The sequence below is a fragment of the Notechis scutatus genome, chromosome 1 (genome assembly GCF_049901735.1).
Source record: "Notechis scutatus isolate UNSWTSFEM ecotype Mainland chromosome 1, rNotScu1.2, whole genome shotgun sequence".
NCBI lineage: Eukaryota > Metazoa > Chordata > Lepidosauria > Squamata > Elapidae > Notechis > Notechis scutatus.
The window spans coordinates 273510247-273523473 of record NC_142009.1 but is presented as its reverse complement, the minus strand read 5'-3'; the positions used below and the strand labels follow the sequence as shown (position 1 = coordinate 273523473).

Sequence of the window (13227 nt, the reverse complement as noted above, 5' to 3'; positions counted from 1 at the left end):
ATTGGGACTTTTTTCCTCTTTGCTAAACCGGGGGCGGGAGCAGCACGTGACACATCTGGCCCGCAGGCAGCGAGTTTAATACCCCTGCTCTAGAGCAAGGTGCCAATCATTCATAATTTCACTGAAACAGATGAAACTTGAAAATGTAAATGAATGTTACCATTTAACTATTACACACTAATCTTTTGGATATCGTCAGAATGGTTTCAGTTCAATATTTCAAACATATCTGTAAGTAATTTAAAGCTTTGTGTAATTTTTAACTTTAATTTTTTAATCATAAAAACAGTAAAACAAAAAAAACAAGAAAACAGTGCTTTAATCATCTCTTTAGGATTCCCCATGGTAGGCTCCAGTTGCCCATATTCCAAACTACCTATCTATACTGTTTTAGGAGAGGGACTGGTTGAACCAGGGAGAGGAGTCAAACAGGGACTTACGGTAGTCTAGAATCTCTATGTGGGCAAAGTCCAACCTCTCCTTGAATGCCATTGAACTTTACCTAGCCTTACCCAGGTGCAAACCGTTAGTCTAAGAAAATTCCTGTGTACAAGCTTCAGCAATAACACAGCTAATTGAACTCTTCAAAAGTGGTTTGTTTGTCATTTAATGGTATTTAAAATGGGAGATAATTAATGAATATGTAACTTAGAGGTAGCGTACTTAAACTGATATTTTAGGGGGGGAAACCAATTTATAGGAGTGTTTTTAATCAGAATTTAAGATGAAATATACAAACGTGACAGTTAAAAGTACTAAAGTATAATAATTATGAAGCTAACAAAGTGAATTAAATAATGAGATAAGCATTTGGAATAATATAATAAAACAGAAAATGTATAAAACCATTGTTAAGATAAGAAATTGAATACAAAAATTGAATATGTAACTATGGTCATATTTGTATGTATATGTGAAACCTGTAATCATGCTGTTCACTAAAAAGAGATGTTAAAATATGAAAACTGAATAAAACTTGTTTTTTAAAAAAAGTGGTTTGTTTATTTGTGCCTGACAACAGTACTATCCCAGCACCTTGGTACAATGCCAGGTCTTAATTTCTTACAAAAGGCTCGAAGGGTAGGCACCTATCAAATTTCTGATGGGAGGAGGGCTTTCACAAGGTAGGGGCAATCACAGAAAAGGCACACTTCTGAGGTCCCACTGGATGACAAGATTTCAGGGAAGGAACCAGAAGCGTGCTTACCCTATGTGATCTAGTGGGATCGGCAGATATTCTTAGGGAGAAGTAGTCCCACAAATAACTAGGTCTTGTGCCATGTATGGCTTTAAATGTGAGAACAAGCACATGGAAGGAAACTGTACAGCTCATTCAATAAAGAGGCTGTGCAGCTCATTCAATAAAGATGCAATTTGGGCAAACTTATGAGCCCCCAACATTGTGCGTATTGCTGCATTCTGGACTAGTAACTTCCAAGTGATCTTCAAAGGCAGTCCCATATAAAGCGTGTTGCAAAAATCCAACTGGGAAGTGACTAATGCATTAGTGACCATGAGCAAGGCCTTTTGGGCCTTTTATATATACAAATGCTTCAGAATCATCATAGTCTATGGCAGTGATCAGAGTAACCTAGCATTTTTAAGGAAGAAATTTCAATGCAGCAAAAAGCTACAATTCCAATCCTATATCTATTTACTACTAGTTCTAAGTGAGTTAAAGTACCTTGTTCATAGAAGCAGCTTTAGGCTTTTGAAAAGTTAATTCCTTCTATATTTCTCAATTTGAGAAACAAAATTGATGTAATATAGGAACAGGAAGACATCACTTACAAAAGGACAGATGGATCACTACTTTGTCGGCTGAGATGATAGGAAATTGCCACTAATGTACCACAGAATACTGAAAAAAGCACTGGAATATGTTGACCATCCCAAGAATCCTGTAGACAAATATGTATTCCTATATCAGAACAATTAAGTCAAGCTATAGTATAAAAGATCATTTTTATTTTAAAATTGTTAGAAATTCTGCACTAAAAATGAATAACATCAATTGCATAATGGTAAACCACAAGATTGTTTGGTTTGGGGATTATTTTAAACCTGCTTTTTGATTAATACAAAACAAAGTAATAAAATGTAAATGTCTATGGAGACTCTCAGTCATCTAGTCATGGTTGTTCCAAAGGTGTTTTTTCCAAAAGGCTACTGGACTTTCTCGGGTTTTTTTTTCCTTTGAACATGTTTCTCTTCATGTCCTAGAAGCTTCTTCAGTTCTAACTGCTGGGGAACTAAAGAAGTTTTTTGGATGAGAACCAAAATGTTTTCAAAGCAAAAACCAAGAAGTCCAGTTGCCTTTTGGAAAAAGCACCTTTAGGATAATGAAATGCAATCATAAAATAATCCAACTCCAATTATTCAGGAGGCATAGAATACTAACTGAGAGCTCTGAAACAAGGCACACACTACTCAATATAAAGATCAGAAAGCATTTGGAAGCATTATAATTCTCAGGAAAAATAAATGAGAACTTTGGAAGTAGCAAATCTCAGTGTTAAGACACATACAAACTATGCTCTTCCAAATTAAAGCAAAATCAAGACAAAGGCATTTTCAAAAATTACATGTTTGGTCAGTCACTAGGAGTGGGGATAGTAAATGACCAAAACTTCTGCTTTTCAGCAATTTATATTCAGCAAGCATTTTCTCTAAATCTGGAGACCCAATGTAGCCATGTCTATACATCTGCTGTATGAATCTCCTGTTAAAATCAGGGTATGAATCTGCTATTTTTGAAAATTGAATGAAGAATGAAGCAGTGTATTTCCATATGGTCTAGAGCAGTGATGGCTAACCTGTGACACGCGTGTCACTTGTGACACGCCGAGGCACTTTGACTGACACGCCTGTTGGTGTGGGGAAAACCTGCACATTTAGAGGCTGCCTGTGCTCTGCTCCAATCCCTGCTCCCTGCTTGTTGCGTGGAGGCGTGGTGTCACCGCTGCCGCAAGATCTTTGCAGCAGAGAACCAGTTTTAATCACCATAAACTGAGGTTTGTCAGTTTCATTACCTCAGGAATGCTACAGGAGGAAAGGAGATCCATGAGGTTCACAGCCCTGTAAGGTGGCCTTCCGATCCCCACATCCTGCACCTGCAGCCCTGGGACCAGGGAGACGAGTTTCACAGCCCTGTGTGATCACCCCAGCCCAGTCCGTCATAAACCAAATTATTGATATTTCTTGAAGTGACACACGACCCGAGGAAGGCTACACTTTTTCCCGATTTTCGACACACCAAGCTGAAAAGGTTAGCCATCACTGGTCTAGAGTCTTAAGCTTAAGAATGTAAAACTTAGAATTCTAAATTAATTAATTTAATTTAATTATTAATCAATTAAACACATTAAGAATTTAGCAACTTAAGGGCTAAATTAATTCTCCATGTAGCTTTTCTTCTTTTTTGCTAATTTAATTTATTGTAATAATCACAATATGCATTGAAAAAAATAGAGAAAGATCTTTTTCTCACTATAAACCATTATTTTATTTTTTCTTTATAGTGTTGTAGTTCTTTGTATTACAGTATTATAAAATAATACTACTATCACACTGAATTTTCCTAAGGTAAGGACATTAGACCTAATATCAAGAAATATGCAAAGTATATTTTCTTATATAAAGATGTGAGATTTTTGTTTGCACCTTGAAGCTATTTCAAATTAGTTTTATTGGAAGATCCTGGGTTTCTGTATTGTACGAAAAAAAATGTTATCTCCATATACGGTATAAAATCATGAAATCAAATGATAACTGCATTTATCCATTTTACAAAAAAAAAAAACCAGAATATAACAATTTTAATTTTAACTGTACTATATAAAAATATAGCCCTGGTGCTACTACTCACCTTTAGGGCCCCATAACACAATCCATATAATAACGCCACGGCCACAATACTACAGATAAAACTGTAGAGTGCTGCAATGAGGCTTGTCGTGGCTAGATAATAATACGACAAGAAAGAATAAGTAAAAAAATGGGTAAAATAAATCTTGATGTAAAAATTAAGCATTTATTATTTTGAAGTTTTAATTAGTGTATCTTTGTGTATAAAATATTTTAATGAATTCACTTTCAGGAAATATTTTTTCACACCTTTGTTTATCAAATATAAATTATTATTACTTTTCAAATAATATAGGTAGTCCTCAACTTACAAAAATCCATTTAGTGACCATTCAAAGTTACAACAGCATTAAAACCATTTTTAAAACCATTTTTCGCACTTATAACCATTACAGCATCCCCATGGTCAAGCGATCAAAGTTCAGATGCTTGATAACTGACTCATATTTATGACAGTTGCCGTGTCCCGGGATCACGGTATCATCTTTTGCAACCTTTTGACAAGCAAAGTCAATGGGGAAGCCAAATTCACTTAACTAACCATGTAACTAACATCAATTGCTTCGTTAGTGCTGGAACAACAAAGAGCAGACATAATGCCAAACAGAACCAGGTTGCTGCAGTGATTAAGGCACAAGTTAGAAACAGGAATACTGTGAGTTCGAACCCTGTCTGAGACATAAAGCCAGCTATGTGACTTTGGGACAGTCACTCTCTTTTAATTCCAGGAAGAAGACAATAGCAAACCACTTCCAAATATCTTGCAAAGGAAAGTACGGGGGCTGGCAGTGACTAGAGTCAAAAGTGACTTGAAAGTGTGTATGTGCATGCATGTAGTTTGGCATAGAATAGCAAAATTCAAGTGAACCCCGACTCATGAATTTCATCCTTAACTTTCCTAACTTGTAGCAGACCATAGTCTACATTTATATTTCAGTTGATATGTTATGATATGCATTTTTCTTCCCAACTGACTCCTGACTTACAACCATTTGTTCAGCAACCATTTGAAATTACAAACATGCTGGAAACAGTGAAAAGCAGTTTTGTCCAATGGGAAAGGGTTCTTGGTTGAGGAAGCTACAGGTAGGAATCGTTTCCTGGAAAAGTTGCTTGCAAAGGGTCATGTTTTTTGTCAGAATGCTCTTGGCTGGCTCTGCACAAAAGGGCACTAATGATGATGAAGATGATGATGATAATGATAGTAATAGTAATAATAGCAGCCTCTTTGCACTAAGTTGGTTCCTGGAAAAGCTGCTTGCCAAGGGACGTGTTTTTCCTGGAGTGCTTTTGCCAATGGGGCTTCTTAGTGCAAAAGGACAGGATAAACACACCTCATTAGCATCAGCAGCAAGAAGACAAAAATGGTAAACTGGGCATCAGGGATCTCAGAATGCAGGATGGGACTGGGGATGGCTGCGGCTTCCCAGGGCATGGCAAGCAACCCTAGAGCCACATAGTTCTGGGGCTATTTGTTGCTTTGCAAGGCATGGTGTAAGACAGTCAAAAGGGCAAAGATGGGGGAGGGGATATAGGCAGGTGGGAATGGTAGTTGCTCATGTTTCTAAGCTATGGGGGTGGGAAGGACCAAGCCTAGAATCACTCAGATTGGGGTAGGTGCTCAGCTAACAACTGCTAAAACGTATTTAACAATGACAAGTGGAATTGCCAGGACTGCCGCATTAACCTTGTGACTCCCCACTTTATGAGCATATTGGTTAGCAATGCAAATTCCATTTCCAATTGTGGTTGTAAGTCAAAGACAACCTATAATCTGAAAAGGTTATATTATGATACACTGAAAACTGACAGTTTAGATAAACACTCAAATTATTTTTAGAAACCCACTGAAAAGTTTTTTTACTGATTCTATTTCATGAAACGAAACAGTTTTACTCACCATTGCCACCAAAGACATGAATATCTAATTGTTCACAAAGGTACATCACAAATGTATTCACCTGAGGCAGAAGACCAATGAAGAATACTATAGGGAAGCATAGTATAAACACTATAGGAGACAAAAATGATGAAAAGTCTTAAGTACATGAAGAACTGCTGACTAATTTTCCACATTTGGTGAATAAATGTTCTCTTTATTTTGGAGAAAGAATTACTTCAAATAGCTGTTGAATTTCATTTTTAGTAGAATACGAGCACTTATATGCATATGGCAGGAAATATATTCTATTTTCAGACTCATTTTCTACATAATAATAATAAAAATCTATATTTATAAAATGTATTGTTTAGGTGCAGGACATTGTAAAACAGTAAAACATTTGAAATTAATTACGGAACAATTAAGGAAAACTAGCAATACACTTATCTACAATATACTGACTCCTATGACTCAAGAATGTATTGCTTCTCTCAGAAGTTTACCTTTTTTCCTAACTTCACAAATTTAGCAGTACCTTCCAAAGCAGTTACGTTATTTCTTTCAAAAGTATCTTCACTGAAGCTCTTGTTGTACATCTTGTACTCTTTGTTGTTTATATGTGTTTGAGAAAGAATGAGACAAGCACAAGCAAAGTCTTTCTTGATTTTTCTTCTTCAAATTAACATGTTCACCAGATTATATGAAGTCTGAGATAAAACAGACTCTGACGGTTATAATGAAGCAAGCTAGGTGGAGAAACATATATGATTGGTGTGTGTAAGTACTCCTCAACTTATGACGGCAATTGGGACCAGAATTTCCTTTCCCAAGCGATGTGGTTATAAAGTTTAGTGACAGTTCTGATGGCCAGCATTAAGAGATGACATCGAGAGTACACAAGAGGCACTGTGTGGATTGGATGTGCAAAGGTGGAAGGGGGCGTATGTTAGGGGCGCAGGTCAGAAAGGGCAAGGTGAGCAAGAAGCATGAAAACTGTGAAGGATGCAACACAGGTTGGGGAAGGTGCATGAGGCTGACAAAATTGATGCAATAGTACCATTTGGGACTTTCTGGTCCTTCTCAGTTTCATTAATCCAGGGGTAGGACACTGTGTTACATGAATTACAAACTCATTCTGCAGACGTCTAACGCCCTAGGCTGCATTGTTAAAATCTGGTCACATAAATGGACAATTTTTGGTGGCACACATTTTTACTGCTTTTAACAAAAATAACAATGGCAATATCTGTGTTAAACTTCTCTAAACTAAAGGCAACATACTTCACCTTTAAATTCCTCTCATTCCCGATACAAAAAAACAACAAAGCAAATGAAAGAGCTGAACGTTTTTAGTCCTGCCCACACAATTGCATCACATGTCATCAGATATTTGTTTTCAGAGGCCAATGTATTTTCTAAAAATATCCACAACACAGGCTGAAAAGAAAGATTACCTATTTCTTCACTAAATGTCTTATTAGACAATCAGTGGAGATGATTGCAGCTCATGATACATTCCCTAATACATTGGAGGGATACTGTTGGCACAATAAAATGAAGGGTATAGAGAGACATTTGTTTTCTTTTATGGGCAGTCCTCATTTAGCAACCAAAATTGGGACTGGCAAGTTGATTGGTAAACACATTTAGTGATCACTAAATGAAACTGTGACAGTGATTATGATCTTACTTCAGATTTCCTTTGTTTTTCGGACCTGAGAAGGTTGTAAGTGCAAAGATTGGTTGTAATCTTTGTCATACCTGTCATACCTGTGAATAGTCATTAAATGAGATAGATAGTCACTTAACAAGGATTACATGTACTGTTTTTCCCTATATTCTCTAGCATATAAATCCTGTACTTAAACTCTTTGTTCTAGGACCTTCTTGAAACTGGTGTATCAAAATACCATCTTATTTAAAGAGAAAGACAGAGAGGGAGCGACTAAAATAAAATAATTAGGTTCAACAGAGCAACGATGACACAGTAAGCAATCAGAACATACATCAGGGATAGGAGAACCTAGCAACCTCTAGACGTTGCTATCTGGGATGGCTGCATTTTTGGTTCAACAGCATCTGGAAGGTTACAGGTTTTCCAGCCCTTATCTAAATGCACGAAATAGAAAAATCACTCACCCATTATCAAGTCCCTTGCTGAAAGCAGCAATAGTGGATTCATGAAAGCCATTCCATATAGTTGGAATCGTGCAGTAAAAGTGCTCTTGCTGCCATAGTCCAATAGCCAAATGAGACTGCAGCATATACAGAAGTAAACAGGCCTGCTGTAGGCAATGATTCGGTTATGACCCTGGAATACAAGTTTGAGAACTGCAACTTAAGTTGTAAATCCTTTCTTCAAAAATCATTTGACATGCTAGTTCCACTGAAAATAGAGCTTATGCCTTTTTCTAGATGAAGGAATAGGATTTTCCTCCCACATTCCAAAAAGACATTGCACAAGATTATTTTAATTCTGTATCAATTACATCAGCTTCATACTCCAAGCAAGTAACAAAATTCAAATAACATTGATTTTCAGTTCTAAACAACAGCTCATTTTCTGCTATCATTAGATTTTATTTTTATTTTTTCCAGCTTCTACTAAAGTAATAGAAATTGCCTTAATTCTTTTTGTGACTTTCTTGAATTCCTATCAGGCACCATTAAAATAAATATTACTTTGTATGTGTATTGTTTTTCTATGTTTTGTGGGTAACACTCTAAAAACTTTCTATTTAGAACATCACCTTCATTTTTAGTGGATTTAATTACTACATTTTGAACTACTGTGTATCTCCAACAATACGCCCCCCCAATAGGAAGACCCAGCATATTTTCTAGGCATAAAATGAAATTAAGCCCCCCCCCACCCAATTTAGGCCTATTTTAAAACAAGCAAAATTGGTGGGGAAGGGTGGGAGGAACTTGCCGTTATGAGCACCCCGCGGGCAGCCACGCCTCACCACCAGCCGCTCCTAATGGCCGATCATGGCTGAGGGCTCCCTACCCCCGCCAAGCACCTTTGCTGCAGACCCAGATATGGTGCTGGTTGCAGGCCAGGTCAGCGGGTGGGCGGCGTCAGCGTGAATGTCCACCGGCAGCATTTCAGTCGCTTCTCAGGCTTCCGTAGCTTCCACAGTTCCTGCCGGCGCTGGCGCGAGCATCTGACTCACTCCCATTTTTCCTCCATCCCCGCAACAGGGGAAAAAAACATTTTGAGGTACCTTGGAGCGCTGCATGCTGCGTTTTCATTTAATCCCGAGTGGCTGGGTGGGCATGAGAAGAGCGGGGACAGGGACGGGTGGAAAAGCGGGAGCAACTCAGATGGTGTTGTTGGAGACGGCGCTGGCGAGAGAGGCACCAGCACTGGCGGAAACCGTGGAAGCTATGGAGGCCCGAAAAGCAGCTGAAACGCTGCCGGCGGACATCCATGCTGCCACCGCTGCCCGCCCGCTGACCTGGGTCTGTAGTAAAGGCACTTGGTGGGGGTAGGGGGCCCTCCGCGCTCCGCCATGATCAGCGGTTAGGAGTGGCTTGTGGTGAGGCCCACGGGGAGCTCTAGGCAAGGGTGCGCGGGGGAGGGAGAAATTAATTCACCCCTGGAAAGACGTCCTAGCCGTTTTTTCGAGGCTCAAAAAAAAATAAGACCCGGCTTTATTATATGAAAAACATGGTATATACTAGCCATTTGTAAGTGTATGATATACTGTATAGATTTTTTTAAACCATCAATGTTTTTAAAGTACAATTTCTCCTTAATGGCAATATTTTTGAAACAACAATAAGATGCAGCAATTTTTGATTTATTAGACTACATAAAGACCAAACGGGAAAACTTACGTGTCGAGGTGATGAAGAATCTGGCTGAACGCTCTGAAAAAGTGCAAAGATAGAGAAAAATATTATTGTTGGTTTGGTATCTCCTAAGATAATTATCTGAACAAATGGTATTTAAAATGACTTCCCTGGATACATTAAACTTTCAGGACAGCTTTTTTCAACTGTGTAAAAACATTTCTCAACTATTATCCAGAGCTAACGGGAACTAAACAGTTGATCATAGTTTAGATATGTCTAGCTGCAACAGAAAATAAACACAAGTCTTAAGATAATTTCTTGTGGAGAAAATGACCATTTAACTGTTTCTGAAAGGAGATGATGTAGTTTGTTTTGCTGTTTTTATCCCCGATTGAAGGAAGAGATCAGGAAAATCTGCCTTGGACATTCCATATAGATGTATAATCCATTTCTGTAAAATCTCGTAATGTGACATGAAGAATTCAGAAATATACAAAAAAGCCTAATTAACAATAGGAAGAACAAACTGTTTTTCTGTATGGGTTACCACAGAAAGGAAAACTGTGGTGCTTCATTGGGGGGGGGGGGGGAAGGATCCAAATTCATAATCAAGCAATAGCCTCATTTGGGACAATCCAAATATCTCAAATTGTGAGTGAACTTTTGAATTATTCAGAAAACTTCTAGATATTTCTTTTTGTAAATATTATCCAATGTGGTTTTTAACAATCTGTAAGATTGCAAGTTTTATGAACCTCGTTTAAAAAAACAAAAACAAATTACAGAATTATAATATTCCCAAGTGTTAATCACTGCCTGTCTCACAAGTTACTACATCCACATACATTAATACTTCCCCTGACATCTAGAAAAGAGTGGCTTCTTAATCACAATTATAAGAACAAGCCAGAATTTAATCCAATCCAATCCAATAAAATATATTTTGAAATCCAAACTTGTTCTACAAACCATAGTTTATGCAAACTCCTGATCTATAGCAGGTGTACACTTAAAGGCAAAATTAATTTATTTCAAATCTCCTTCTCTGGCATACCAAAAAAAAATGGAACTGAGAGGAATATGAAAAGATTTGTTCACATGTTGGGAAATATTATTCCACTCTCTCCATCAAGGTACTCTTTTAATGTCTTTATTCAAAAATAAGCTAGAAAACAGGGACATATTTTAAAATACTAACTCACACAGTAGACAACTTTAATAATTTAAAACTAAACAACAGTGAGCATAAAAAATTACCTTCAGCAAAGAGTACTGGCAACTGGCAATCACCAAACAAAATTGGAAGACCCAGATGTCCTTGAAAAAGCCTTCTATAAGGAGTACAGAACCTAGGAAAGCCACTTGAATAGCTAGAATGACAGCTAATACATTTTCCAAGATCTCACGATTCCTATGGACAGAGATGTATACGTTAGTGAAATGCTACAACAATAAGAACAAGGAATGCAAGAAAGCAGAACAAATCAAATAACTATTATTATCCAAATTCGGAAGATATATTTGCGTATTTTGGGGGGGGGGGGGGGGGGGGGGGGGGGGGGGGGGGGGGGGGGGGGGGGGGGGGGGGGGGGGGGGGGGGGGGGGGGGGGGGGGGGGTTTTTGTTTTTTGTGGGGGGGGGGGGGGGGGGGGGGGGGGGGTTTGTTTTTTTTTTGGGGGGGGGGGGGGGGGGGGGTTGTGGTTTTTTGGGGATTTTTTTTATTTGGGGGATTTTGAAATACATTTTAGATATAATCAACCACATTTTCACTTTCAAGTGTGCAATTTATTCTAGTAAATAGATCCCAAACAGGTCATTATTTAATCCATCATTTAATCAAATCATCTGGCAATCCAAATATTAACAAGAAGAAATCACCAATTCCTCTTTGTCTGTTAAATTTTTTTTTCTAATTAATAGAAAGTATTTTATTTGGTTCTCAGTAAACTATTTTTTTGGCAATTTTACTCCTTAATGCTTTGATACTTCTAGCATCTTTAGATTTCTTTCCAAGCAGACTAATAACGTAAACGCATTCTATGTTAGAATAGTATAAAGCATAAAAGACTTACCTGTCAAACAAAGCCAAAAGAGTCAATCTATCAAAATTGATACCAATCCAGACTTTGGGGAATATCCCAAAGCGATAATAGTGTTTTACTTTTTCCGATGGCTCCTCTTGTGGTTGGAGATGGTCCTGCAGATCAGGACTTAGGTCCATGTCTTGATGCTCCAGAAGATCGGTATCTATGGTCAACAGTCTGTTCAGTCTGATCTGAGGGAGGGAAAGCTACAATAACGTTAATAAGATTTTGCTTTCATATTTAACTTCTTCAGTCCTATTTTGAAAGAATATAAATGTTAGGAGAGAGATCTGCTTAGATAATGACTACTTGATTACCCACCATCTTTATAAGGCTCTAAAAGCACAGGGGAGAGAGCTATCTCTGGAAGAGTTATCTGAATGCCATTTGCTTATGACCATTTTACTCAAAAACACTACGGGTATGTCACAGGATATCTGGATTGGCTGATTGTCTCCAACAAAGAAATACATATTTTTTTCCAAGGTTAAATATAGCAGCAGAGATAGCATACCTGCACACTGAGCTATTGGAATATGGAATGTTACATCAAAGGATGAGGCTAGGACTGCTCAACAAGGCATATGGATTGGTTTGGATATCAATGAGGCATTGATATATATTAGCCCCAATATATTAATGTAGCTATGTCATTCTAATTATCCGCAGCTATACAGGTAGTTCTTGATTTACAACAGTTCATTTAATGACTGTTCAAAGTTACAACAGCACTGAAAAAAATGGCATATGACTGTTTGTCATACTTACAGCCATTGCAGCATCCCTACATCATGCAATCAAAATTCAGCTGCTAGGCAACTGACTCATATTTGTGATGTTTGCGGTGTCCCATGTGATCATTTTTTGCTACCTTCTGACAAGCAAAGTCAATGGCCAAGGCAGTTTCACTTAACAACCTTGTTTAACTTAACAACTGCAGTGATTCACTTAAGAAATGCGGCAAGAAAGGTCATAAAATGTGACAACACTCACTTAACAAATGTTTCACTTAGCAACAAAAAATTTGGGCTCAATTGTGCTCATATGTTGAGGACTATCTGCAATGTCCAGCTGCTGAACACCTGAACCATAAATTTCAGGTGGTTAGCCTGAATTTAATTGGACCAGCTAAGTTTAAAATATAAAATTATACATAATTTGCAACAAATAGTAGCAAATGCAAAAACTTACTAAATCGTGTGGATAAAAACGAACTGAGGTAGAACTTGATACATGAGAATCCGTATCACTGAAACAAGAAGACAAGTTTAGTTTGATACTTTAGTCTGTTTTCCAATTCAATAGTTTTTTGTTTTAGAAAATAGAACATTACCCCAATATGCTCATACATACAAACACACAATTGTATTCAGAGGTGGTATTCAGCAGGTTCTGACCAGTTCTGGAGAACCGGTAGCAGAAATTCTGAGTAGTTCAGAGAACCGGTAGCGGAAATTTTGAGTAGTTTGGAATACCATCTCTGACTGGCCCTGCCCCCATCTATTCTCTGCCTCCGGAGTCCCAGCTGATTGCTGGGTCTTCTTTTGTTGCCCTGCACAGGAGAACAGAGCTGGAAAGCAGGTTAGTGGGTTGG

General features: G+C 37.9%; 1 protein-coding gene across 4 annotated transcripts in view; it reads right to left on the bottom strand.

Annotated features, from left to right (window-relative positions):
• Window positions 1–13227, bottom strand: part of PCNX1 (pecanex 1) — a 98988-nt gene that overhangs the window by 26647 nt on the left and 59114 nt on the right. For 2 of the 4 annotated variants that reach the window (XM_026671106.2, XM_026671108.2), the window contains 8 exons: window positions 12825–12882; window positions 11622–11839; window positions 10808–10961; window positions 9593–9625; window positions 7889–8060; window positions 5768–5878; window positions 3869–3960; window positions 1792–1901 (listed from right to left, as the gene is read on the bottom strand). In XM_026671106.2, coding sequence (XP_026526891.2) covers window positions 1792–1901; window positions 3869–3960; window positions 5768–5878; window positions 7889–8060; window positions 9593–9625; window positions 10808–10961; window positions 11622–11839; window positions 12825–12882 — 948 coding nt within the window. The remainder of the gene's footprint in view (window positions 1–1791; window positions 1902–3868; window positions 3961–5767; window positions 5879–7888; window positions 8061–9592; window positions 9626–10807; window positions 10962–11621; window positions 11840–12824; window positions 12883–13227) is intronic. The other 2 variants (XM_026671107.2, XM_026671109.2) reach the window with 1 other exon arrangement.